We start from the raw sequence: 27,295 nt of genomic DNA, 5'->3' as shown, positions 1-27,295 counted from the left end.
CTTGTCGGGGTATGCCCGGTGAAATGCTCTGGTCAGGTCAGGCGCGTTAACGTTGTGCGCCGCCACCCATTCCGGGTGGGGGAAGTGTTTCCACCTGACCAGATAGTGTAGAGTTCCTCGTTGCTTGCGGGAGTCGAGTATGTCCCTTATCTCGAAGTGGTGTTGCCCGTCGATCATCACCGGTGAGGGCTGTGGCGTGCTTGGGTGCCATCGAGAGGTGGTTGCCGGTTTCAGGAGGCTGGTGTGGAACACCGGGTGGAGTCTCCGTAGGTTGTGTGGCAGGTCCAAGCGTATTGCTACCGGGTTCACTATTTGGGTGACTCGGAATGGCCCGATGTACTTAGGCCCCAGTTTTTTCGAGGGTTGGGGTGACTTTAGGAACTTGGTGGATAGGTAGGCCATATCCCCCGCTTGGAACGTCGGTTGTTGGCGCCGGCGCTTGTCGGCCTGCTCTTTGTAGGCTGCCTGTGCATCCTTCAGCGCCGCCGTGATTATTGGCCATGATTCCGCGATCTTCCGTCCCCAGTCGCTAGCGTCCACCTGGGGTTCCGGGGGTTGAGGTAGCTCCGGTATGGGGACGAAGTCGCGCCCCGAGACTACTTCGAACGGAGTTTTCCCCGTGCTCGTGTGGACGGCGTTGTTGTATGCGACTTCAGCGAACGGGAGCAGTTCAGCCCAGTCGTCTTGGTGATAGTTAGTATATGAGCGTATGAATTGCTCTAAGGTGGCATTAAGAACCTCTGTGGCTCCGTCCGTCTGGGGGTGCCAGGCCGTAGATAGGGCCTGTTGGGTCCCCGTCAGCTTTAGGAAGGCCCGCCAGAATTTGGAGGTGAACTGTGTGCCCCTGTCGGTCACCACACGTGCGGGACATCCGTGTAGCCTGTACACGTGGATGAGGAAGAGTTTGGCTAGCTGTTGTGCGGATGGGACCGACGTGCAGGGGATGAAGTGGGCCTGCTTTGAGAAGTAGTCCTTCACCACCCAAATGGCCGTTTTCTTCTGGCTGGGTGGGAGGTCCACTATAAAATCCATAGAGATTTCCTCCCATGGGCGGGAGGGTTCTGCCACCCGTTGTAATAGCCCCGCGGGTTTGCCTGGTGCCCGTTTGGCCCTAGCGCACGTTGGGCAGGACGCTACGTATGCTTTTACGTCTCGCCTGAGCGCGGGCCACCAGAATTGACGCCGTGTTAGGTGTAGGGTCTTGAGGAACCCAAAGTGTCCCGCTTGTTTGGCGTCGTGTGACCTATGCAAGATCGCCTGGCGTTGCGAGTCCGGGACATAGATTCTGCCTTCCCCCCATGCTAGGTCCTGTGCCATCGTTACCTTGTCGGGGTTTGCCAGGAACCAGGGGTCGGTTTTGAGGGCGGCGGCGAGGTCCGTGCGCATTCCCCCTGGTAGTTGCGGTTGGCTTCTTCTGGTCGCAGGTTGTCCCGCCGTCGGCTGCGCCGTAGAGTCGAGCTGCCTCCGAGCGCCGCTTCGGGTGGTCACGGCCATCCCCAGTTGCGAGGCGGATAGGACCGTCCCAATGGTGTCTGGGGCGGGCTCTTCGTCTTGGGGCAGTCGGGAGAGGGCGTCGGCCAGGAAGTTCTTTTTGCCCGGCATGAACTTCAGCTGGAAATTAAAGCGGCTGAAGAATTGGGCCCATCGGACCTGTTTTGGGCTAAGGCGTCTGGGCGTTCGTAGGGCCTCGAGGTTCCGGTGGTCGGTCCAGACCTCGAATGGTTGGGTGGCTCCCTCGAGTAGGTGTCGCCATGTCTCTAGCGCCGATTTTACCGCGAAGGCTTCTTTCTCCCAGACGTGCCATCGCCTTTCTGTCTTGGAGAACTTCCTTGACAGGTAGGCGCATGGTTTCAGGAGTCCCGTGGGGTCCTTTTGGAGCAGGATGGCCCCCAGGGAGAAGTCTGAGGCGTCGGCTTGGACCACGAACGGCCATTCTGGGTCCGGGTGCGCGAGGATTGGCTCCGTGGTGAACAGCGCTTTCAGCTTGTTGAATGCGGTCTGGCACGCGGGAGTCCAATTCAACACTGTGCCCGGGTTCTTGGCGCGTCGGGTGTCCCCCACCCCTTTGGTTTTGAGGAGGTCCGTTAGGGGGAGGGCTATCTCTGCGAACCCCCGGGCGAATGACCTGTAAAAATTCGCGAATCCGAGGAAGCTCTGGAGTTGGCGTCTGTTGCGGGGGCGCTCCCAGTTTAGCACCGCCTCGACTTTTGCGGGGTCCATTTCTATGCCGTCCCCGGAGATTCGGTACCCCAGGTAGTCTAGGCGCGCTTTGTGAAACTCGCACTTTGTAGGCTTGGCATAGAGCTGCGCCCCTCTGAGCTTGTCGAGGACTTGCCTGACTAGGGTCACATGTTCCTCGTGCGTTTTTGTGTAAATAAGGACGTCGTCGATGTAGACCAGGACCCCTTTGAACAGATGTTCATGCAGTACCTCATTGATGAGCTGCATGAACACCCCAGGGGCCCCCGCGAGTCCGAAGGGCAGCACTTTGTACTGGAAGGCGCCTAGGGGGCAGTTGAACGCAGTCTTCCATTCGTCCCCCTCCCTGATTCGGATGCGATAGTACGCCTCGCGAAGGTCCAATTTGGAAAAGACTTTGCCCGTGGACAGGTGGGCGAGCATGTCCTTCACCAGGGGTAAGGGGTATTTGTTGGACAGGGAAGCCGCGTTTAGGCCCCGGTAGTCGGTGCAGAGCCGTAGGGTGCCGTCTTTCTTCTCCTGGAATAAGACGGGGGCTCCGACCGGTGAGCATGCTGGCTCTATGAATCCCCTGTCTAGGTTTTTATCGATGAACTCCTGGAGGGTTGCCATCTCCTTCGGGGTCATCGAGTAGATCTTTGGTCTAGGTAAGGGGACGTCGGGCAGTAGGTCGATCCGGCAATCCGTCTTGCGGTGGGGGGGTAGTTGGTCAGCTTCTGCCTCTCCGAAGACCTCGGAGAAGTCGGCGTATTGTTCCGGTAGGTCTGCTGTGGTAGCGGCGTTGTCCTGTGTAGTCGCCTCCGCTCGTCCTACCGTGGGGTTGGTTCTGCCCGCTGGAACTGGTGCCCGATACTCGCCGTTGCCGAATGTGAAGGTGCGGGTCTCCCAGTTGATGCGCGGGTTGTTTGTCGCGAGCCATGGCATCCCCAGGACTGCAATGGGCCGTCCGATGTGAGTGACGACGAACGATGTGCGTTCGGTGTGAGTGCCCATTTGCAGGGTGACCGGCTCGGTTTGCAGCGTGGCTGGTTTCCCTCCCGCTGTAGAGCCGTCCAGCTGGTGGAATGCCAGCGGCGTGGGGAGGGGGAAGCAGCGGAGGTCGAGTTTGGCGACTAGGTCGGGGTGGATGAGGTTTTTTGAGCACCCTGAGTCCACTAGTGCCGCGGCCGTGGTGGCTCCGTTGCCGCCAGAGAGTTTGATTGCCGCCATTATTACGGGGCTTTCGCCGTTCCGTCGAGGTGGTCCGCGCTGCTGTCCCACCGCCTGCCTCGCAACGCGTTTCAGGGCAGGCGGGGAGCTTTTCCCGCCGGCTGGTCGGGGTCTACGTTATCCTCTTCCCCCCAGTAGGCGTCCCAGCCTTCCTCTGGTGTCGCTGTGGCCACGGTCATTCGGCGGTGAGGGGGCGGCCCCAGGTTGGGTGGTTTGGGGCTAATTTTCGGGGTGGGTTTAGGCGCACTGGTCGGCGGTCGGTTGGCGAAGCAATCCACCGTCTTGTGCCCTAGTTTGCCACACTTCCCGCAGGGCTCCCGATTGAATTTCTTTTTTGGGTATATGGGGCCGGCCATCCCCACGTGTGGTGCGGGTACCTTTTTGCCGGCATAGTTTGTGTCTTCCGTGGTTGTCATGAGGAAGGTGCGGTGCGCGTGTTCGGCTTTCCCCGCGAGGTGGATCCACCCGTGTAGCGTTTCTGGGTCGTCGCGGTAGAGGGCCCATTGGAGAACGTCGCGATTGAGCCCCCTTTTGAACATTTCCAGCAGGGTGGTCTCGGACCAGTCGCTGACCTTCCCCGCGAGGCCTTTGAACTCCAGGGCGTAGTCTGGGACCGTGCGTGTGCCCTGTTTAAGTCTTTGGAGTGCGCTTTTCGCCCTTACTTTGGCTAGGGGGTCTTCGAAGTAGTTGTTCATCTCATTGATGAAGGCAGGGAAGGTGGCGAGGGCGGGGGAGCTGGACTCGTACAGTTGGACGTACCAGTCCGCCGCCCTGTCTTGTAGTTTGATCGCCACGGCGGCGATCTTGTCGGCTTCGGAGTCGTAGGAGTGTCCGTGCCTCCCCATGAACTCCCTGGCGTTCGTTACGAAGAACGAGAGTTTCGTGGGGTTCCCATCGAAGAAGATGGGGAAGTCCTTTGGGGCCCGGGCGTTTTGCGCGGCCCTTCCTCTCGCTTCCCGGCCTGTGGTGTCGTCCGCCTGGGCCGTCTGCTGACCCTCCGCTGGCCCGTGGGGGTTCGGTGCTTCGCTCGGGGTGTGGGCCTGTGCGGGGACGTCGTTGGGTGGCGCGGGGGGCATAAGCGACTGGAGCATGGTCCGGAGTTCCGTCAGTTGGGCCCGCATGGCCGCGAGTTCAGCTCGTGCCTCCTCGTCCACGGCCCGCGCCGCCGCTGGGGCCGGTTCCGTCGGTGCGTCGGGGGTGGGTTGCCGGCGGGGTTCATCCTCCCTCTGCTGCTGGTCCGCTTCCTCCGTCGTCTGCTGGGTGTCTCCATCGTCCTCCTCCGTGTTGACCGCCGTTGGGCTGTCGCTCCACGCCCGTTGCTGGGGTGCGATGTGGGGCGCGGGGTCCTCCGCTGGTTTCGGAAGGCATGTTGCTCCCTCCCGCGGTCGGGTTGCCTCCGTCGCCATCTCCCCTTGGGGTTGGAGCTGAGGCTCGGGTCGGGTGGGGTGGGTGTCCATGGCTCCGGGAGTCCGCGGTGCCTCTGGCCTTGGTCGGCCCTCCTCTGTCTCTTGCCGTGCGGCTCGCCCTCCTTGCCCGCGTCGCTCCGGCTTCATCTTGCTGGTCTTCTCGCCGTCTATTCCTCCCGCGGCTCGTTGTCGTCCGGTGGGGCTCGGCGAGGCTGAGTTTATGACTCTCAGCTTTATGTCATGCGCTGCCTGCCTCTGAATAAGGCTCAGACACTGGTTCGATGGATCAGGCTCTGATTTATTCACAGCGCAGTTACAGCGTCGGAAGAAAAAGCTGAGAGTGACAGGAGCGCGCCGGTGCGGGGTTTAAATACCCCGCGCCGGTCAGCGCCCCCTCACTCGCGGTCACGTCACCCCCCTTTGTCCAATACGTTGCCCTGCCGGTGGGTGAGGGGTTGTGAGGCCCCGCTGGCGTTCCAGGATCGCCCATCATCGGGTTTTCTATTCATCCGGTGATTGCTGTCAGCTGGGCGATCTCCGTTGTATTGGCGCTGATGGCTTGGGTGTGCTCCGTGATCCGTTTAGTTATTGTCTGTTGGCCGTTAGTCGTTGTGAGTTGATGGCTACTTATCTTGAGCCCCTTCTCCTGTTTCCTTGCTATTGTCATGTGTGCCATTGCGCTGATGACTTCAGCTCAACGGCACTCATGACAACTTGAATACAATGACAAAATTTGTCTGTATGCTTCAGAGCATGTGTAAAATCGTTTCCCATTTTATGTATGCATAAAATACACATGCATAAGATCCCTTTTGAAATTAACAGGCTTTTGCTTTAATGTACACCTCCTAGTCTCAGTACTGGTATTTTATTTGGAGTCCCTGCCGTTCTCAAAGATTCTTCTACCATTCTTCCAATTAAAGACTCATTTGCTGTTTCCAAGCAACAGTATCACACAACCTTTCCTCCAATCCTGTTATGATGGCCTAATTAATTGTGAGCTGCTGCTGGAATGGAACTGAGAACTTACATTATTCTGTGTGTGGAAATATACAAATTGGAGGCAGTCCTACCAAATAGCTCAGCTTTGAAACATTGTGGCATGATGATCTGATAATGCAGATTTACAGATGGCTAAAAACCATAGTTACAGATAAAGAGTACATAATCCTAAAGAGACTAATACAATTCTATGCATGTTTACTCATGTTCATATTAATATGTATAGGATGACAGCTTAGCTAATTATTTTTTGTAATTAGAAGTGAGAAGATGGTGGTGGTGTACTAATATATGAAATTTGACACAAAGGATCTTCAAGAAGCCAACATCAAAGAACAATGGTGATTTTCACACAAGCTGAGATATAATTTATGTTAATTGTGTTTTGTTACTATAGGCATACATTTCTCAGATTACTAAAGGAACCATGATTTTTTTTCTTACCATTACTAGATTCTTTCCCCCCTTTTCTTTTGCCTGCTTCTTTAAATTAACTCAGGTACTTGTGTTTTGATGTATGGCTACTGTAGCTTCACCTTGTCAATTGATTGTTTATATTGTATTACTGAAGAAGAAGTACATGGACGTGTTCTTAGTAGTTGTCACCAGCATTTATAGTCACAATGATGCACATAACTAAAGCTCATGCTGATGCATTTTCGTGAAAGTCCTTTATGATATTCCCTCTCAAACATACATCATCCAAACCCTTCACATCTACTATGGATTTGGATATAACAGCAAGCCTGTCAGGATCCAGTCTGACCCAAGTTTCAGAAGTTCTCTTTACTGAAGGATTCTATGGAAAATCCAATTTCTATGATAAATGGCAAGAAATCTGGGATCAGCAATTCAGAAGATTCATATGGATCCCTTAGCAGACCTTTAAGATCCATCTTGGGCACTGTTGTGTTCCCTGCTTATTGTGGCTGTTTTAACTGAGCACTGTGAAGAATTCAGTAGGGCTGTTAGGGAACTTTAAATAATTGAGCTAGCAGCTGAATAGCTGGGCAGGAGCGGTGAGATTTCTTGTCCATTACTGTTCCCAAGGAAGAAGAATTTCTATGCTTTAGAGTGACTTTATCTTTTTTTCTGACATTGCTTTTTTTTTTTTTTTGCATTCCTGCTATCTGCTAGTTGAGCTCATGTTCAGAAAATGCTAGATGTGAATCCTATCTTCACGTTTATACATTAAAATAATACTTAGTTCTTTCTGATCATGTCCAAAGACCAGATTTATAGTAGTTAAGAAAATATAAAGCTATTATTCAGCTAGAATCATAATTCAATCTATTTCATCCTTTCCTTTGTTTTCCTTAGTGGTCACTGCTTGCAACATGGCAGGAGCAGCTATGTATGAACTGGTACGAGTTAGCAATAGTGAACTTGTAGGAGAGATTATCCGGTTGGAGGGTGACATGGCGACTATCCAGGTGTATGAGGAAACTTGTATCCTTTCAGTTGATATGCAGCTTAGGTTTTTTAGATTAATATATGAGTTTAGAAGGTACAAAGTAATGGACAGACAGAATATGGCCTGGTGTAACAATTACAGTTAAACTATAAGCATTTTATAATATTCTCATGTATAATGCTAATTAACAAAAATGGTTGGAAAATTGAAACTCATTTCAATATTTTTACATTGTATTCATGTTGTCTAAGCAACACTGATTTTCAAAGCTATTCATAAGAAGAATAATCTAAATCAGTTAAAACTATTGTGAAGAATTATACAATGCAATAAATAGCAGCTAAAAGGTGCTTCTTTAGCAGCTTAAAAACTGTCAAGTAAGGTCAGATGGGAAAGAAGAAGAAAGTGTGTCATTCAGCATATAAGGGGGAATCAAATAAAATGGCTAGACGGTTTCTGATTATTAACCATCAAAAATTTGCATAACACTGAATTGAAGCATGTGGAAGTAGACTGCTAATCAATATAAATTAAGACAGCTATAACATATTGTTAAAAATGTATTCCCTTTTAGGGTGTCTCAGATAAAACACAGTACAATAGAATAATCTAGAAGTAGCTAAGAATGAAGGATAGTGGAAGATCCTTGCCTACTAATAGTGGTTGCAGTTAGCATACCAGTTGAAGCTGGTTAAAAAAAAAAATTATTCCAGGCCATAGTCACGGCCTAGCTATCCAAAAAACAATATAGGATTAGAAACATTTTCAAATTATTCTCAGTCCTTTAGAAAATATCACCCTGTTATTTACATATTCCCATCCATTTCTGGCAAATGAATTGTTTTAAATTCTGCTCTGTTTAGCTGGAAAATTTAGAAAATCATAAGCACAAACACAATTGATGCATAAAATGTTTGGTTGAGATGGTTAACAATGGATCTTTGGAATGTTAACAGTGAATATCTCTTTTGGCTCATCATGAGAAACATTTGCACCAACATTGATTGTAATTGACACTGTTTCCCGGAATAATTTCCTCAACAAACCTTTTAGCTGGTGTTTCAGTTGGAGATCCTGTGCTTCGCACTGGCAAGCCACTCTCTGTGGAACTTGGCCCTGGTATCATGGGAGCCATTTTTGATGGTATCCAAAGGCCTTTGTCAGACATTAGTAGTCGGACGCAAAGTATATACATCCCCAGAGGAGTAAATGTGACAGCTCTGAGTAGAGATATCAAATGGGACTTCACACCTATAAAAAACCTGCGGGTAGGTTATCTTGGGTTCTTTTGAATATTTCAGCAGATGTTTGGCACATGTCTGAACATGGATTTTCCACACTAAAATGGAACACCAGGATACCAGTATCCATCAGCTGTTGAACTTATAGCTCCTGATTAAGTTAAGTTAAACACTGCATCTCAAGTTTGGAATACTTTCAAAACCATCAAAGTGGCCGTTCTGAATTTCAAACAGGATGTTCTTTCTTTCAGAAGAGCATTCATGGCTTTAAAGGGCAGTAATTTTATTTATGTTTTAATTTATCTTCATATTTCTATCTGGATTGATTGTTGTCTCTATATGTGCCATTTTTTACTTTAAGGCACCTTGGTGATCTTTGTGATTTGAAAGGTAACATATAAATCAAATTAATCAAATTGAGAGGTTCCTGTGCTAGCTCCTGAAAGGTTCCTGAATTGCCTGCTGGAAGCTGGAAATACTTACAATAGGAGGCAGTTACCAAGTTTATTGCACTGAGATATTTTTCGTATCTGTTTGGTGTGAAATGCATTTTGTTTATTGTGAAGAATTCTCGTTGCTTCATAATCAGCATTTATTACTGGAACAGGAGGTTATTTTTATGTTTAATAAATTTATACTGAACTATTAAGGTAACTTTACCATCAGCATAAGTCAAAGCTACATATCACCAAAACAAGAAAGATTTGTCTTACTGGATTATAGAGCTGCACTAGCATATATTCAGTATTGTGCATATGTTTACATTGTTTAAACATATATACTCTTTACATTCCATCTCTTTACATTCCAGTTGTGATTGTACATTTTTAGGACATTTTCCTTGGATGATTTGCCTGCACTATGGCATCCAATTCATTCTCTGTTTTTAGGGGAGTGCTCTACTTTGTATTGCCAGAGAAGGAGAAAAGGCATTTGCTAATTTATTTCATTTCATTTTATTTTATTTATCTATCTATCTATCTCCTGCCACCTAGCAGTTTGAAAACATGCAAATGTGAGTAGATTAATAGGTACCGCTTTGGCGGGCAGGTAACGGCGTTCTGTTTAGTCATGCCGGCCACATGACCACGGAAGCGTCTACGGACAAACGCCAGCTCTTCGGCTTTGAAATGGAGATGAGCACCGCCCCCTAGAGTCGGACATGACTGGACTTAATGTCAAGGGAAACCTTTACCTTTACTATCTATCCCACCTTTATTATTTTTATAAATAATTCAAGGCTGCGAACATACCTAGTATTCTTTCCTCCTCCTATTTTCCCCACAACAACCCTGTGAGGTGGGTTGGGCTGAGAGCGAGTGACTGGCCCAAGGCCATCCAGCCGGCTTTCATGCCTAGGGCGGGACTAGAACTCACAGCCTCCTGGTTTCTAGCCTGGCACCTTAACCACTAGACCAGACTGGCTCTAATTCTATCTATATATGGCCCTCAACTGTTTCTTCCCACAGAATGTGGTGTTCGGCCTTAAATGTATCACCCACCCTTATAGTAGACATTCATATATAGAGCATGTATTTGTAACTTAAGATTTTCTTTTTAATTGCAGGTTGGCAGCCACATCACCGGTGGAGATATCTATGGCCTGGTGAATGAGAATTCCCTTATCAAACACAAAATCATGTTGCCCCCACGAAACAGAGGTACAATAACGTACATTGCTCCACCTGGAAATTACGATGCATCTGTAAGTTTTTCTTTTAATTAAGCTTCTTGGTCTGTTGTCTGCCTTAAATAATACATGGATTTTGATTGTACTGCTTTAGACTTGGTAACAAATTGGAGGAAACAGCTCCCATTATTTTCATTCCCTCACTACAAATCCTTGCTCAGATTATAAGGTTGCTACAGATTTGAGATAAACATAATAGCAGAAATGTATAGATAACAACCTTCCTCTCTAATTTCCCTTAACAAGCACTTGTATGTATGTATGTGTGTGTTTGTGTGTGTATACACACACACTGTATAGTTTTGCCCACTGAAACTAGTGTATAGCTGAACCTATACTAATGCAGAAGAACATGACTAGAGTGTTATACATACATCTTAATGAGCCAACAGAGTTTTAAAATTACAGTATTTGTACTTTATAGATAGCTTCTCCAAAATGGTACCCTCTAAGTGTATTGTGAGAATTATAGGCCCAGTGCACCTGGAGGTGGTTAGGTTGATGAAGGATGTTGTAGACAATTGTGACCTCAAAGTTAGATGGTTATTTCTGGCAAGTGCTGTCCCTATAGATCACCTATGGAGAACTTTAATAGGGTAAATAGATTGCTTGTCTCTAACAAAAAAAAAAACCCAAAACAGGCAGAGTTTTAAGAAAATCCATGAAACCTGTAGATATCCTTAATAGTATCTGAATTGCTATGGTGGAGGCAGCTTATGGAAATACACTTTGCTGTCTGTGCCCTGCTCCCTCTGCCCTGCTGCCTCAGCCCATCACAAATTCTTGTGGGGCCCCACTCTACTTATATAGTTGCCATTTGACTGCTTGTATTTGCAGGGTTGGCTTGTTCTCCGTCTCTGTCATTTGCATTAATCTTTGTTCTGCTGCTTTCATGTAGGATGTTGTGTTGGAGCTAGAGTTTGAGGATGTGAAGGAAAAATTTTCAATGGTCCAGGTCTGGCCTGTACGTCAGATCCGTCCTGTCACAGAAAAGTTACCTGCAAATCACCCTCTTTTAACTGGTCAGAGAGTCCTTGATGCGCTGTTTCCGTAAGTGGCAGTTGTTTCTGACTGTTTTTTTGTTGAAAGTGCTAATTTATGCTTTCTCTTTTCAAGGAATCACAATTATTGTATGCCATAGTGTGATGGAGTTTGTTCTCAGCCTGAAAGCTCACTGAGTTAGCTGTTTCTCACAGCTATTTCTCCCTTCCAGGCTACCTCACGCTGCAGTTGCAGTGAGAGAAGGGAATATGACAGATGCCTTGAGCTCTGGGAGGAAAGGCAGGAAATACATTGAACAAGCTAAATAATAAATCATAAACACGCACATTTTTTTCAACATTGAAACATGAAACAAATTTCCACTATAAAACGCACATCTTGGTAAACTTTAGTTTCAGATAGAAAAATGACATTCAGAGGAAAGAGTGACTCTATGTTTTAAATGGAGTCTGTATTTCTTTTTTCCCCAGACCAATACAGAAATACAGAATACAGAAACTAGAACAAAGAATTGTCTGGGTTTTTTTTCTATGCACTTCTTCTGAAGTAGTATGCAGTATATGGGGAGTATATTGAATTGCTGGATAACCATGTTCTCTGTTACTAATTATTCAGTTGGTATGTGAAACCATTTATATAGGTAGAAGTTTAAGAGAAAGATTCTTTTCAAGACTTAATGTCTAAGAATGTGCCTCATTGACCTAATCAATAATCAGTGTTAAGTTGCTGAATCTAACTTATATACATTTTTCTTCTACACTCTCTACTCCAGCCAGTTATAAAACACAATGATGTGATTTTACCAAAAAAGTTTCTTTAGCAGGGTGGGAGAATATTCAGGAAGAGCGTGCAAAGCATTTCAGGTTAAAACCATTTTGAACTTGAAACACTCCATTGTCTGAGTTGTTTTGGTGTTATTGGAAGTATTCTGGCAATGTTCTGACTATCTCAAAACACTTCTGAAGTGGGCCAAACACTTTTGGAACCCTACTGTTAAGGTCAGACAATCCATTCAGAATGAATGGAAAAGCTTTGCGCTGGCACAGGGAAACCTGGGTTTGAGTCCCCCCTCAGCCATGGAAGCTCCCTTTGTGCTACTCATTCTCTCTCTTTCAGCCCACCTACATCACAGGCTTATTGTGGAGAAAAATGGACAAGGGAGTGCCATAGTTGCTACTTTGAGCTCCTGAAGGGCAGAAGGGATATATGTAAACTGAATGAATGAATGAATATATAAATATTTCTCAAAGAACTTGCAGCAATAATATGTAATTGCTGGATGCAATCTGACTTACTCAGTGTAGACAGTACTATATCTAAATTAACAGAAAATAGAAATAATTAATTTATTTTTTAAAGACAACTAGTCCACGGACTGAGCTAACAGGAACTTTACACTTCTTCCTTACTGCCAATTTTTCTCCTGTTTCCTTGATGCTTGGGAGCATGTTGTTTGCTAGCTTTGTCCTGTGTAGCAGACTGCACGGAAGGCAAAACAGAGGTGTTTATCTCAGGGACCCCCAAGTCCCTCAGGCTGGTTTCATCCCATTTTGGCTCTAGAAGGCATCAGTGAGACCTTTTTCTCCTACCCCCATTTGAGACCGATCTCTGATTTGAATTGTTGATGGTGGTTGGCCCAGTATGACTTCAGTGAAGCTTCAGATTTATTATTTGCAGCTGCTCACTTATTCCTCTATTAGATGCTCAGCCCTACAATTCCCCTGAGCCCTGTAGATGACTTTAGAATCTTGTTAATACGGCAGCATCATGCCTTTGGAGTTTTCTACAATGGCTCCGTTTTTCTATTTTTGCTATTACTCTCTTACTTTGATGTTGAATTATTAGAGGGAGTGAGTTCCTATATCCAGAAGTAAGGGTTACATCCCTAGTTTCTTCTCTACCCAAAATGAAATAAATTTAGTGCTGATTACGATATCCTCAGGGTTAAGCTCTTTATGCTGACAAAAATAGAATTTGCTCATTTTTATAGGTCCAGATTATTTATCTTCTACAGTATCTAGGAGAGGGAAGTTTGATGGGATGGAGCATCAGTTGGGACACTAGAGCACTTTTCTCTGGAATGGCAAGAACTAGAAAGCCTTCTAAAATATGAAAGGTAGCTCAACAGTGGGAAAACGGGCTGGAGCAGCCAAGTGAGATTATAGAGTTGCTATTTGTTTTACAAAGCCCTGTTACCCAGCAATTTCCCACTGTGTTTTCTTCTAATTTAATATGGACATCTTTTTCATCTAGGTGTGTTCAAGGAGGTACTACTGCTATTCCTGGGGCGTTTGGCTGTGGAAAGACGGTTATTTCCCAGTCCCTTTCCAAATATTCCAATAGTGATGTTATTGTTTATGTAGGCTGTGGTGAACGGGGAAATGAAATGTCGGAAGTGCTCAGAGATTTTCCAGAGGTTGGTACTGGGATGGCAATACTGTCCAGATGGAGTTTAGGTGGGAGGTTCTGGCTCCATGTTGCAATTTAATTTAAGCGGTTATGTTGATTTCCAGAAAATAAATAAATAAAAAGGAAAACATTCTTGGAAGCCTTCCCAAAAATATATTGGCTTTTTATTTAGCATGCTTCTTACTTCCTTTAAACTAAAAGATAATTGAAATGTCCATGTTGGTTTTATGAGCTGTACAAATACATTTGTTTCTGGTACCAGAAGTTAGCTGATTAAATAAGAAGACCTAGAGAAAAATTAAATAAAAGCGCAAAATCTGTTTTTCAATTTCAGCAGGTTTAGAATGTAAAACTTCTTTTAACAGTATTTTATTGCTGTTTTTATACAACTATTACCATCCATTCGCCTGGGACGCGGTGGCGCTGCGGGTTAAACCGCTGAGCTGTCGATCGGAAGGTCGGCGGTTCGAAACCGCGCGGCGGGGTGAGCTCCCGTTGTTAATCCCAGCTCCTGCTCACCTAGCAGTTCGAAAACATGCAAATGTGAGTAGATCAATAGGTACCGCTTCGGCGGGAAGGTAACGGCGTTCCGAGTCGTCATGCTGGCCACATGACCCGGAAGTGTCTATGACAACGCCGGCTCCAAGGCTTAGAAACGGAGATGAGCACCGCCCCCTAGAGTCGGATTCGACTGGACTTTACGTCAAGGGAAACCTTTACCTTTACTACCATCCATTCAATATGAGCAGATTTGCTCTAAGAATTTGCTTTCAGAGAGACGCTCTGTGGGCAACCCGTAGGCCAGATGTAGCCCCCAACCCTATTTTAGTGGCTCTTAGATGCCACCAAATTCCACTCCCAGCCCCTCCAGCTACATCATTGGACATGCATTTTACAACCTTTATATATTGAAAATATTTAATTAAGCAGATGTGCAGCCCCCAGGTCCAGGCAGGGTCCCCCAACTTGATTCAAAATGTGACATAGTTTAAAAAGTGGCCCAGTTTAAAAAGTGGTAAAATACACATAATTGTTTTGGTGTGTTTTATGTTTTGTTTCATTTTTGTTTGTTGTAACTTCACTTGAGATTATTGATAGAAGGTGAATTAAATATAAAAATCTAGGAGAAGTCATCTAAAACAATTTATAGAATTTCAGAAGCAGAGGCAGCAGTTTTATCCTTACAGGAATAAATTTAAAGATACTGCTTATTTAGGAAAAGAAGCAAAGAGTATTGTGACTAAGAAATTCTAAGAAATTCATTTTAGCAGAATCTTTAATGGACTACAGACCATTTCACAGTTATCTCCATGCAGTCCCTCTGAATCTCTGCACATCCTGCACTGAATTTTTAGGGAGTTATCAGAATGGCTTTTAGGGATATTTGGCTGAATTCAGTTTTTGAGGATGAATTCACTATTGCCATGATTGAATCTGTTATATTTCCATGATTCAGGATCTTAAATAGGGAATGGCAACCCTTTAAAAAACATCTGTGGAAAGAATAATTTGTCTTCTTCCTGTTGAGCATAGCAGTTTGGAGGAAATATTGTATATTTTTGCATCATAATAGGATAATAATTATCCAATATCTGGAGTCAAAATTTGTGAATCTTAATTCCAGTATCTACTTTTATTTTTTCTTCCTTTCCTTTTGTTTCCACTGAACATTTCTCTCTTGTCTTTGTAGCTCACTATGGAAGTTGATGGTAAGATAGAAAGCATAATGAAAAGAACTGCTCTTGTAGCAAACACTTCCAATATGCCTGTTGCTGCCAGAGAAGCCTCTATCTACACTGGTAAGAAATGAGGAAACAGAGTTGGTATTGACTTGTTTCTTGGTCTTCTAGTTGTTGCTGGCTTTCTCCAGTTCAAAAAGTGTTTATGACAGTTTGTGAATTTACCTTTGACCTGTGTCACTGAGGACTGCATTCAAGAACACTTGCCATTAGTGCTGAATAAGAACAGAACTGTTATAGTTGTGTCTGGGTGCCAAGTGAGGTTGATTGAGCAAGCAAGGGAACCCTATCGATAGATCCAGTCTGCGATCTTTCTCTTGTAGAGGCCTAAGGACACTGCAGTCACTACTTATAGATCATACTTCAGCTCCCAATAGATATTGAGTCAGATTGAAAGTGCTTGTTCTTGCATGTAAATCCCTTAATGACTTGAGCCCTACCTACCTGATTTTTTACACAAAGCCAAACCTAAGCAAATAGGCGCCCAAAAATCGTAACTGGAGGGGACCCTTCAGGCAGAACCTCACAAAACAACTCTTCAAGGCCATATTTCTATATTGTACAGCAGAAGCCCATTTTGAGGAAAATGCAAACAAAGGAAAGCTAATTTCAAGATACAGTACAATGGTTGGTGAGAGGAAGTGAATCATGAAACATCCCCAAACACTTCAGTATTCTAAACCAGTGGAGGGCAGCCTGGAGATCACATGTTGCCTTCAGCACCCAATGTGCAGCCCCAGAGCCCCGTGCAACCTCTGACCCTTTTCTAGTTTTGCGTATGTGCAACAAAATGGGAAACACACATTTTATTCTTTAAAGCACTTAATTTTTTCCAGTGGTATTAGAAAATGAAATAAAGAAAAGGAAGAACTCAAAGAAGTAATTGAATATTCCTCCTATGCCTAACAATTCAATTGCTGTGATACAAATCCTAGATTCTGGAATCCTTCTAGAAGATTTCTCGTAAGCCATTACAAGTGAAGTCTTTCTACATAGTATTTGACTTGTAATTGTTGTTGGTCCTAGGGATTACTCTGTCTGAGTACTTTCGTGACATGGGCTATCATGTCAGTATGATGGCTGACTCAACATCCCGATGGGCAGAAGCTCTTCGAGAAATTTCAGGGCGGCTTGCTGAAATGCCTGCTGGTATGTGTTTTCTTCTTTGTAACTTATTTTTCTAAAAAGTGATTGGAAAGTTCTGAGTTTTCTTCTCACTGGAGAAGCTAACTTGCATTGTATTGGGTGATTGCAGATAGTGGTTATCCAGCCTATCTTGGTGCCCGTCTGGCCTCTTTCTATGAACGGGCTGGTAGAGTGAAGTGTCTGGGAAATCCAGAAAGAGAAGGAAGTGTTAGCATTGTTGGAGCGTAAGTATTTATGACAAGATTCTCTTCCTGCACATTACATACTGCTTTGCACTGTGTCCATCTTGTATACAGAAAACATTCCCTGCATGGGGAAAACTAGACCAGATTTGTGAGCTTGAATTCCAGAATTCTCAGTGATGCCCAGGCTAGTTTGGGGATTTGGGGAACTGAGATCTACCTGGCTGGAGGGCATTCAGGTTGGAGAAGGTAGACTACATAAAAGCTGGATTTTGCTGCTGAACAAACAGGAATTTGGGATGAAGGGTCAGCCTAGAACTGATATCCAACTTTTTTTAATATTGTGAATCCACTGCTGTTGATTTCCCTGCATATAGAAAAGTCGCTAGAGAAAATTGAGAGCTGACTTGTGCTAAATACAGTTGATAACTACTAAACAGGAATGTGTGCTATTTTTATTGAAAAGTGTAGTCATTTTGTAAGAGATAAGGAGTATTCCTTCTGATTAATATATTGATGATTTGTATCTGCATAGGATACTATATTTGCATTTAAACTAATTGGAGAAAGAGCATCTTAACTGGAAGGGAAGGAGGTGATCTTTGGGGCAGAAACAATGCACAACTGAAATTAAAATGCTTGTTCACAAAGTGAAACTGAAGGAGATAATGGGGAGCATAACATAAATAAAACAAACAAGAAAGACACTTGTTTCAAGACAGCATCAGAGAGAAGAGTCTGTAAAGTTGTCATCTTCTTGCTATTATATATAGTTTTTCACTGTTCTGTGAAAATCATGCAATGTCTCCGATACAATGACAGCCATAAGTCAAGTTGTTCATTTAAGTGTTTACTCTGTCCATTTATATTGGAATGAATGAATGAATGAATATTCATTTTCTTTTAATATCTTTCCAGCCCACTCCCTACCTCGATCCTGTAAAATGGAAAAAAAAAAACACAGTTTCAGTGGCAGAACTCATGCTTTGAAAACTGTTGTTATGACTGAGGAAGATTTTTCACTGGGTCCCTGCAGGGATCTTAGTAAAGTCACTGGAGAGGGCAAAGCTTTCTTGGAGGCTGCAGTGGAGCATTCTCAGTGTTAAACGAGTAGCTCTGAATTCTGTTTGAGAAGATGCATTTAATTAGGAGGTCCAAGTCTAAAGAATAAGTCGCAAACATACAACTGACACGCCTTCTCAATTTGATATAAGTACTACTGCTAATTATGCCTTTCCCTTTCCGTCTTCTCTCTCTCCCATCCCTTTCCAGCGTATCTCCTCCTGGTGGTGACTTCTCTGACCCAGTTACTTCTGCTACTCTGAGTATTGTCCAGGTAGGTTGTGATTCTGTTTTGTGACTAGAATGTAAGCTTTAACTGGAAGCTGCTTGAACCTAGTCAATGACTCTGATACTGCGAAAGAATCAGCGCTGTTTGTCATTCTTACTCTATTTCTAAATATTCAGGCATTTGAGTTTGGGTGGCCAGCCTGTGGCAAATGCAGTAATTCACCACGTGTCTGGACCAGAGACTACTGTTCTGGTTCGGAGGTACTTAGGTTTCTGCCCAGCTCTCCAGGGGCCTCTTGTTCCCCGCATCTGATGATTGGTCCATCTGATGTAGCACTGCTTATTCTGACAGTAGGTCTGGGACATCTTGGCCTTTTTCTGTACAAGCCTGTAGTGAGACAACTAATGCTCATTTTTTACTTTTGGTTTAACCGACCAAACCTTATGGTAAGAATAGCAGCTAGAAGAGGAGTTTTCTTCATCTTCAGTTATAGTCAGAAGTGTTTGGTATCATTCATATTGAGCTGACACACTTCAACATTAACTTCAAATGCTTATTTCTTTGGTGGGGGGGCAATTACTGTTCTAAACAAGGACTTGTGATGGTTTGCTCAGGCTGATGACAAAGCTCCATGCCTGTGCAGAAGCAACTTGACTCAAATATAAACGTGAATTATGATACTTTGGTGGTAAAGTTTTTCAAAATGTGATACAGATCATGAACCAATGCAGTATACTAATGTTGGGGAAATATAAAAAAATCTATACATTTGTGAAAATCATAGGAAAAATTCTTGCAAAATAGTTTTAAAAAAACTTTAAAAAATGCATGCAGAAAATATGATTGGATATGGGCTACAGTTGGAAAAATGAACTGAACAAAATGAAATTGATAGACATGCCCATCCTTAGAAGTAAGGAATATGTCAAAAGAGAGACCTACTGGTTCATTCAGAACGCAAGTCTTTATTAGGTATGTCAAGGTTGAAAAACTAGAACAGACTTGAAGACAAGGAGAAAAGAAAACAATAAAGAAAAAAATTCTGCGGGTTTACTACCCTGCCAGGAATATGTACATGCACGCTCCTGTGAGGAATGTTCTCTACCATATATATGTTTGTGTCTGTATGTGTGTATATATACATTCGTCTTACCTCACCTTGATCTTACTCTGCTTTGATTTTATTTTTACCTTTTCTCCAGCCATTTGTTTTTCCAGTGAAGGTTGAAAAGGATTTTACCATGTGTATGTGTGTTTGTGGTGGGTGTGTGAGCATGTAAACCTGCATTGTAGGATGTCGTTTTAACTCGTGCACCTTTATAGTGTAGTCCCATACATGCATGGTAGCATACATGGTAGTTCTTGCAATAAATCTGACATCAAGAACTGACCCTTGAATAACTTGTTTGCAAGGCTTCCAGCTCCAGTATCGGTCAGGGAGAACCTGACAGTTTGTCTGATCCTAATCTTTTTATTGTATTAATGAAGGAAAACTTATTTGCCATTTATGAAACCAGGTAAAAAGCAAAGGAAGTGTTCTTAAATTGTGTTCTCTGATTCTTGATTCTCTTTAAAATGGGCTCTGAGACTGCAGCAGAAATTAAGAGGAGATGCTAATAGGTTTTCTGGAAATTTCTGGATTGTATTAAAGATATTTATAGTTTTAACTGCAACATAATGTATTTCTTGATTAGCAAAAGTTTTTTTAAACATCTACATGACTTGCAGATATCTATAGCTTCAGGGTTCAAACAAGGCAGTTAAACAGAAATTCCATGAATTCTGTGGCAGTCTAGACCAGAGCTTGTCAAAGGCTTTCAGGCTACAGAACCTGCTTATTCAAAATAATTAATGATGATAATAATATCCCAGAACCTCTGCTCAAGAGGCAAAGCTCTAATGGTAGAGAATTGGCTGTGTTTGAGTGAACTTTTTTCCCTTCTTAGCCCCTCATGGAACCTCATCAAGTTCTTGTGGAACCTTAGGATTCCACAGAACACCATTTGATAAATCTTGGCCTAGACAGAGCAGATTCATTGTCCAGTTGTTCCATGCAGATTGAGGAAGAAAAGTTCAAAAATATCTGTTGCTTTATTCTTGAATTTCATTGTCGATACTTCAGTAATTCAAAGACGCCCTCTGCTAAGTCAGAATTTTGGATTAATATTTGCAGTCCCTTGAATGCAGCAGCAAGTGGTATGTGCACATCCACATAGCTTTCTGCTTGCTTGTCTATGGAACACATGACTTGATATGGGAACTCATAAAGGAAATTCAGTATTGGAGAGAATGGAGTTAAAGTCATTTAACGAATTCGTGGTTTACTTGGATCTCAGCCACAGAGGACAACTTTTAGTAGTTGAGTTATAATTTGGGAGGCTGTCATGCATCCTTTTGTGCTTATGCTGTTAGTATAAAAATTATCCTTTTCAGTTATTAGGCACATGTTAACGGTCCGCACATAACAAAATATCTGCTTTCCTTTTCAGCTGTGGAACTCACTGGCTGGCCTTAGGCCAGTTGCACTCTCAGAACCTAACTTACTCAGCCGATAGGATGATTTTAAGGTTCAAGTGTGAAACCGTATCAATGTGGCCTTGTCCTCCTTGAAGAAATACTCTAAGGCAAATGCAGTTCCATTAATTGCTTCTGTCGGATGGGTTAAGGAGGCTCATGACATTTTGTTTATTACTTTTGGGGCAGGTGTTCTGGGGCTTGGATAAGAAGCTTGCTCAACGTAAACATTTCCCATCTGTGAATTGGCTCATTAGCTACAGCAAATATACACGTGCTTTGGATGAATACTATGACAAGCATTTCCCTGAGTTTGTTCCCTTGAGGACTAAAGCAAAAGAGATTCTGCAGGAAGAGGAGGATCTTGCAGAGATTGTACAATTGGTGGGGAAGGTGAGTGAAGGAACATTGCTCTTATGGAGCCATTTCTTTTCTGTATCTGGACTACTTGGATTTGTTATTTATTTGGTTAGTTAAATTTTTTTTTACCTTTTAAAAAAAAAACATTTATTTATTTATTTTCATTTGTTGAATTTGTATGGCTGCCCATCACATGAAACAAGTGACTCTGGGTAGTGAACAAGAAGGTTAAAAAACAATTGTACAAAACAATTATTATTAAAAATAATATTAGGAATGTACAAACAAGTTAAATATTAAAACTATACCAACTGACAACTTTTGAAAAATAGAATATGGGGTAGTATCAGACGAGAGAGTTGCAGTTGAGATTTAAGAAAATGCATTCAGAGCAGAGATGGTGTCTTGTGTATTCATGTTAGTGGTAGTTTCAAGATATTGGAGACAAGATGTTTTTACTATTAAAACATTTGCACAATGTTAGTAGTGCTGTTAGGTGCTATACATAATCTAAAGTGATACAGTCCTAATCAAACTGTTTCTTAGGCAAAACAGAAGTAAAAGTTGTGGCAATGTGGGCAAGTTCATATTCCCAACCATCCAATGAGCTGCAAATGGCATCATCTGTTTGTGATGTCACCAAAGGGGATAGGACTAGCAAAGTATTCCCATTCCCATTCCCACTCTTACACCCCATCATGGTTCAAAATTGCCATTTTTCAGATCAACTTTGGTGCATTTTAGGGTGGTTCTGTTATACATAGGTTTGCCATGAGTTGTAAACGATTCGACGGCAACTAACAGCAACAGCGTAGCTTGTCTCCAACAACCTCTTGTTCCTGTTTCTATCCTTAAATACTGCCCCAGTGCTAAAACTAGGCTTAATTTAGCCCTAAATTAACTATTTTGGGATATTTAAGAATAGGTATCACCTAAATGTTGAATAAAACATTAAAAAAACGAACCACCAATATCGGCCATTTTGCTGCTGAATTTCAATAGTGCACTCTTAGGATGCTGGGAGGAGGGGGTTGCATGCAGCTCATGGGTTGCCCATCCCTGAACTACGGAGAAGCAGTAAAGGACTGGGGGCACAACAATTATCAGAAGCGAGCTGTAATAGTATGGTTGAGAAAAGTGATTTTCGGAGTTAATATTACAGCAGCTTTTTTTCTCATGCTGGCTGGGAGAGATGTCTGAGTAAGTAAAAAGCTAAGGAAATGTTTTTCTGTGAAACTTCCCACAATATATTCATAACCAGTTCTTAAATTTTAGATCGGCCAGTTATCTGGACCACATCACTGTTTCGAAATTCAGAAGATTCTTTGTTCTCTCACTTTAGGCTTCTTTGGCAGAAACAGATAAAATCACACTGGAAGTTGCCAAGCTAATTAAAGACGATTTCCTGCAACAGAATGGTTATACCCCATATGACAGGTATGCCATGGGGAACTGGACTTTTTCTGTGGGAAATTTTGTCTTCAGGAACTGCTTGGGTAGAACTACTTCAGCACAGTTGAGAATCCACCTCCCTCACCTTTTCCACAGATCATTTGCAGGGATCTCCTATATTGCAGTGTCAGATATTTTTTGTTTGGTTTCCTAGAAATTGATGCTTTTGAAAGGAAATAGATAATTCTACCTTGGCAAGAGGGCTGTTTGTTCTTCTTCTCCTGCACTGTTGGAGCTGGCCTACCTTTGGCCAACACTGTTTCACAGTGACAGGAAGAGTTTTGGTGTCAAATATTGACTCACATTTCACATGAGTAGGGGCTGATTCTTCTGTCCTGAATATTACATCAAGCAGTGCTTTGATGCAAAAATGATGAACATCCAGTTATGCTGTATCCAGCTTTCTTCTTCAGTTACTTTCACTCTCCAATTAGCTGAAAGTGTGCTTTATTGAGGGCAAAAAAAGGGCAAGTCTTCAGTTGGAGGTATGAGAGCCTAGAATGTTCTCAGAGTTGCCACTACTTAATTTGCTCTAAAGAAACTAAGGGGAAAGATACCGGCTTTGTTCACTCTCAGCGTCTTCAACAAATAGTGCAGCATTCATATTTCACATCTCCTGAAAATTGGCCTTTCACTGAAGTGTTTCAGTGTATGCTACAGTCTCTTTCAACCCTCTCAGATGTTAGAACCTTGTACCATTTCTTTTTTGTCAGTGGGTCCCTTTGTGCTCATTCAGGATGCTGTTCTAGATTCATATTCTGATTGCAAACAGACCTTGAAGCATGACTGCAAATACTAGTTATGGGGAATTAACTCTTAATCTAGTCCTTCAGCAGTCTTCCTTCTGTTAATAGTGTCTATCTACTGATAAAGCAGAATTATTCACAAGTAAGAAAATTATTCTACAACCTGGGTGTGCTATTCAGATTTGTGTAATTGCTGCGAGGATAATTACCATAATTAAAAAATCTATGAAATACCAAAGTTGCTTATTCAGCCCATGGAAAACGTCCTCTACTTTATCTTCTGAGTGTTTCAGTATATGCTTTGTCCACTATAGAAAGTTGAATTCTGTAGCCAACTGCTTCGTGTCTGTCACCTCTTTTGTCAGTTATCACACACAAATATTTGCTAACCTGTTTGCACAATTTAGCCATTAAAGACTTCCTTAATTCTGAGAAAGGTGAGTTTTTGTACTATTTCCATTAGGTACTGCCCATTTTATAAGACTGTGGGGGTACTATCCAACATGATTGCATTTTATGACATGGCACGCCGAGCAGTTGAGACTACTGCCCAAAGTGACAATAAGATTACATGGTCCATTATCAAAGAGAACATGAGCGAAATCCTCTACCGACTCACATCTATGAAATTCAAGGTATGTACCCTGCTTTGGGATTATAACAAAGCAATATGGAGTAGGTATTTAATCTGAGGGGAAAAAAAACCCAAAAGTGGTAGGTGGCTGGTTTCCACAGGTGTGTGGGTGGAGTTTGTTTCTGATCACTTGTGTGGAGAACCGATCACTTTTGAGGTCATATTTATGCAGAAATATTGAACATTCAAAAGGGTTCACAAACGTTTAAGCACCACTGTATATAAAGCAATTTCTCAATCTTTACTTAATTGCCATCATTCATCTCCCAAATCAATCAAATATAAGATTACGTTATTCCTTTAATATACTATTAATCTAACTACCTGTTTTCCTCAAAATTTATGACTACTAATCCTGCTGCAAATCAGTTTTTATAAAACAGGGTTGACAGAGTGCCTTCAGGTTTTTTTAATTACACTGTAGCATTATGTTAGAGATATTCACAGAAATATTGATATAGTAATAGGAAGCAAGTGGTAGTTCTACAGTAGGTAGTTTTGGTCTTGCAATATGATGTAGCAAGAATGGTGTGATACTTGTTTTTCTATAACTTGAGCTGCTGATAAAGCAAAATGGTCTTCTTTTCTTATTGCCATGGCAGAAAACTGCTACATGGTCAATATTGATTGGCTCCAGATATCCTTCTTAAAGTCTGTTTCTGCCTTTGATCCATCTTCTGGTGCTGGGCAGATGATGTGCAAAGGAAAACAGCTAGGTCTTTCATACCACCTCAGAGGAAGGAGAAAGGAGCAGCTCACAATTCCAATTTCTTTTTGAATGTGAAACGTTGTACACATGCAGATTGCTATTTGATGCTGCTAATATTGTAACAGAAGTGAGAGAGAGAAAATAAATCAGTAACTGGGCTGTATGAGGTATTTATCAACTGGGATGTGTGTGTTGGCTGTTTTGTTTTACTACATGGGACAGAAGTGGGTCCCACCACACACATCAAAGGACCAGTTCCCTCTGCGCTATTGGTACAGATTCTCCAATTACAAGATATTCATAGCAACTTCTGAGAAATTGTTCTTTCAAAACCTCTTCAGGGATTATCCAGTTTTGTTCTGTTGAATTTCAGGACCCAGCAAAAGATGGAGAGGCAAAGATCAAAGCAGACTATGCCCAGCTCTTTGAAGACATGCAGAATGCATTCCGCAGCTTGGAGGACTAGAAGTTCCCACCTTGGTGTTTCTCGTTTCAGTCTTCTCTTTTTCCAGTAGAAGATAAAGATATACATTACGTTGAAGATTACTTATATCTTGAAAAACATTCCTATATTGTTTGATAGCTGTGTGTGTCTTTGTGCAAATGTAAAGCAGATTTTGTCAAAATCCCAGTAAGGCTTGAAGTCTTCTCACCAGATCTGACCCTTCAGCTGTTTCTCTCTTTGGAAGAGAATTAAGATTGTCAAAATATAGATTTCTTCAGGGAGGAAAAAGGCAGTTGAACCAGTTTTCTACTGCATGATGTCATGCATGATGCTTCAAAGGTAGTTTTACTTATTCTTCAATGCTGCTGTTACCTCTATAATCAATTCAGAATTATAGATCAAAATATTTTGGTACAAAGCTCTTCCCCATTCTTCTTAATGTGCTGAAAAATCTTCAGGATTAGAACTGATGGTCAAAAATGATTCCCAACAGCAATCTATGCTCAACCATTGTTATTTAGGAAATGTAACTGTATGCCTTTTGAATGTATATGCAGCTTGTTAAATTATTTTTTCTATGCTTTTTATGCATGGAAATTATGGACCAGAAAAGATCAACCCTTCTTTTATTTCTGGCAATGTTTGCTATTTAGAACAGTACATATATTTGAGCAAATGTAACACTATAAACTCTCAGATGACAATCAAAATGAAAATCCATGGAATATAGCCCTATGAAAGTTTTTAAATTTGCTGAGGAAGAGAATGTTGATACCCAAAGCTTTAATTTTACAAAGCTGCTAATCCTTTCTCTTGCCTCTGCTTGTAAAGACCATTGTGTATAGTGATGTTTTCTTACAGCATTTTAACGGCACGTCTTGATGCTCATATATAATTACAGTTTAAATAATGAGAAAGATAATCTTAAAGTTTCCTTGATTAAACTTCCTAATGTCATTGTGACATTGGTGCAAAATAGACCACCCTGGCCAAAATTAGTGTGTATCTTTTCTGGAATATTTCCTTGCACCTTTGTAAATGTATTATAATATGAAGTATGATTATAAATAAGATACAATAAAAACTGGAGACAAGGTTGCTAAATACTATAATCAAGTAATATTGTTATTTCCTCTTCTTGCCCACTTTAGCTGTAGAGATGATGGTCCTTCTGTTTCTAGTGTGGCATCCAATTGATAGGTTTGGAGCCTACCAGAAACATGCTAGGTTTTTTTCCTCATTTAGGCAATGCCAGTTAAATTTAACAACTGCGTTTTAAATTCTTTTCAGTTCTGTATTCAGAAAGCTAATTTTCTTTGTGCTGTGTTCATAGAGCATGATATATGAATGATCAGCTCAAAGCTGTTTTGCTTCAGCTCTCTTGCTGAAATCCTTATTGACTCTATTATGTTGTAGCATTCTATGCATAGGAAACTGATTAACTACTTTAATTTTACATAAGATGTGTTACACTGTTTTGTTCTGTTCCACCCCCCCCCCCTCTGCAATTTATTTTTGGATAAGAATGAAAATTTATCTTTGTGTCAGTGTTAGAAAAAGTGATCTCATGATGTTATGGTTCCAAAAGAGGAGGAACTTATGGGGAGAATGGCATTGTATCTATGGCTTTGTGTATATTTGTTCAAATCTTAAAGAATACAGTTGTGTTGATAATATGCTGTCCTTCATCGTGGAGTAAAGGTTTGTAACCTTTTAATTGGTGCATTGTGTCTAGACAGACATTACTGAAGTTAGTAATGTAATAAAAACAAATAAACATAAACTCTGCTTAGATGACCTACACTTCAACACTATATTCTACTGTTATCTTAAAATTGGTTGGGAATTATCATAGAGATTGAGATTCAGGATCACATATATTTAAACAGTCACAGAGAAGCATCTACTCTCAGCTTTAGGATTTTGTTATTCTTTATGCCTTGGAATCAGAATCTGTAAGAGTAATGAAAATGCTTTTTATTGAAAGATTAGGGGAACATTTCCCAAGCATCTTCCTTCTCTGGAATGATTTTTTCTTCTTCTTGAAAGTTCATTCTACAGTGAGTGGTTATATATAGATCTTTCTTCTCATAGTCTTAAGGGAATACTATGCAAATTAGACTGTATTTGCTCCCTTTTAATGGAAGTAACTTCTGTGAGTTGGGATGTAATAAATCTAGATGGATTCCTGACTGCTTTGGGGGATTTTATTAGGAAAATACTGTAAAGAATAGCATGGTAGGAAAAGAGCACTGCAAAGGCAATTGGGATAAATGCCAATTTGGTGTAAGCAAACAGGGGAAATGGTGACTGGGAAACTTTGCTTGATCATCTGTTATACCTTTCATGAATTCTAGTATTATGTACAAAAAGTGGTCACTGTTTTTTCTTATGTAAGATGCCACTTCCCTCAGTACAGAAAGAGTAAAATCATGGCATAGACTTCAATAAAATGTTGAAACAATAAGCTCTCTTTGGCTATTAAGGCAACACTGATTTGAGTAG

At 42.4% G+C, this 27,295-nt stretch overlaps 1 protein-coding gene across 2 annotated transcripts in view; it reads left to right on the top strand.

Moving 5' to 3' along the window:
* ATP6V1A (ATPase H+ transporting V1 subunit A) overlaps positions 1-26,587 on the top strand; it is a 41,141-nt gene extending 14,554 nt beyond the window's left edge. For both annotated transcript variants that reach the window (XM_063294613.1, XM_063294614.1), the window contains 13 exons: positions 7,137-7,265; positions 8,284-8,498; positions 10,039-10,176; positions 11,060-11,211; positions 13,417-13,579; positions 15,263-15,371; positions 16,338-16,460; positions 16,567-16,681; positions 17,912-17,975; positions 20,634-20,837; positions 22,147-22,241; positions 23,466-23,637; positions 24,719-26,587. In XM_063294613.1, the coding sequence (XP_063150683.1) occupies positions 7,137-7,265; positions 8,284-8,498; positions 10,039-10,176; positions 11,060-11,211; positions 13,417-13,579; positions 15,263-15,371; positions 16,338-16,460; positions 16,567-16,681; positions 17,912-17,975; positions 20,634-20,837; positions 22,147-22,241; positions 23,466-23,637; positions 24,719-24,811 (1,772 nt within the window). In that variant the 3' untranslated portion in view covers positions 24,812-26,587. The remainder of the gene's footprint in view (positions 1-7,136; positions 7,266-8,283; positions 8,499-10,038; positions 10,177-11,059; positions 11,212-13,416; positions 13,580-15,262; positions 15,372-16,337; positions 16,461-16,566; positions 16,682-17,911; positions 17,976-20,633; positions 20,838-22,146; positions 22,242-23,465; positions 23,638-24,718) is intronic.
* The last annotated feature ends 708 nt before the right edge of the window (positions 26,588-27,295 follow it).

The sequence above is a fragment of the Candoia aspera genome, chromosome 2 (assembly GCF_035149785.1).
Source record: "Candoia aspera isolate rCanAsp1 chromosome 2, rCanAsp1.hap2, whole genome shotgun sequence".
Lineage (NCBI taxonomy): Eukaryota > Metazoa > Chordata > Lepidosauria > Squamata > Boidae > Candoia > Candoia aspera.
Note: the sequence above shows the minus strand (reverse complement) of the source record. Positions and strands in the feature narration are given on the sequence as shown.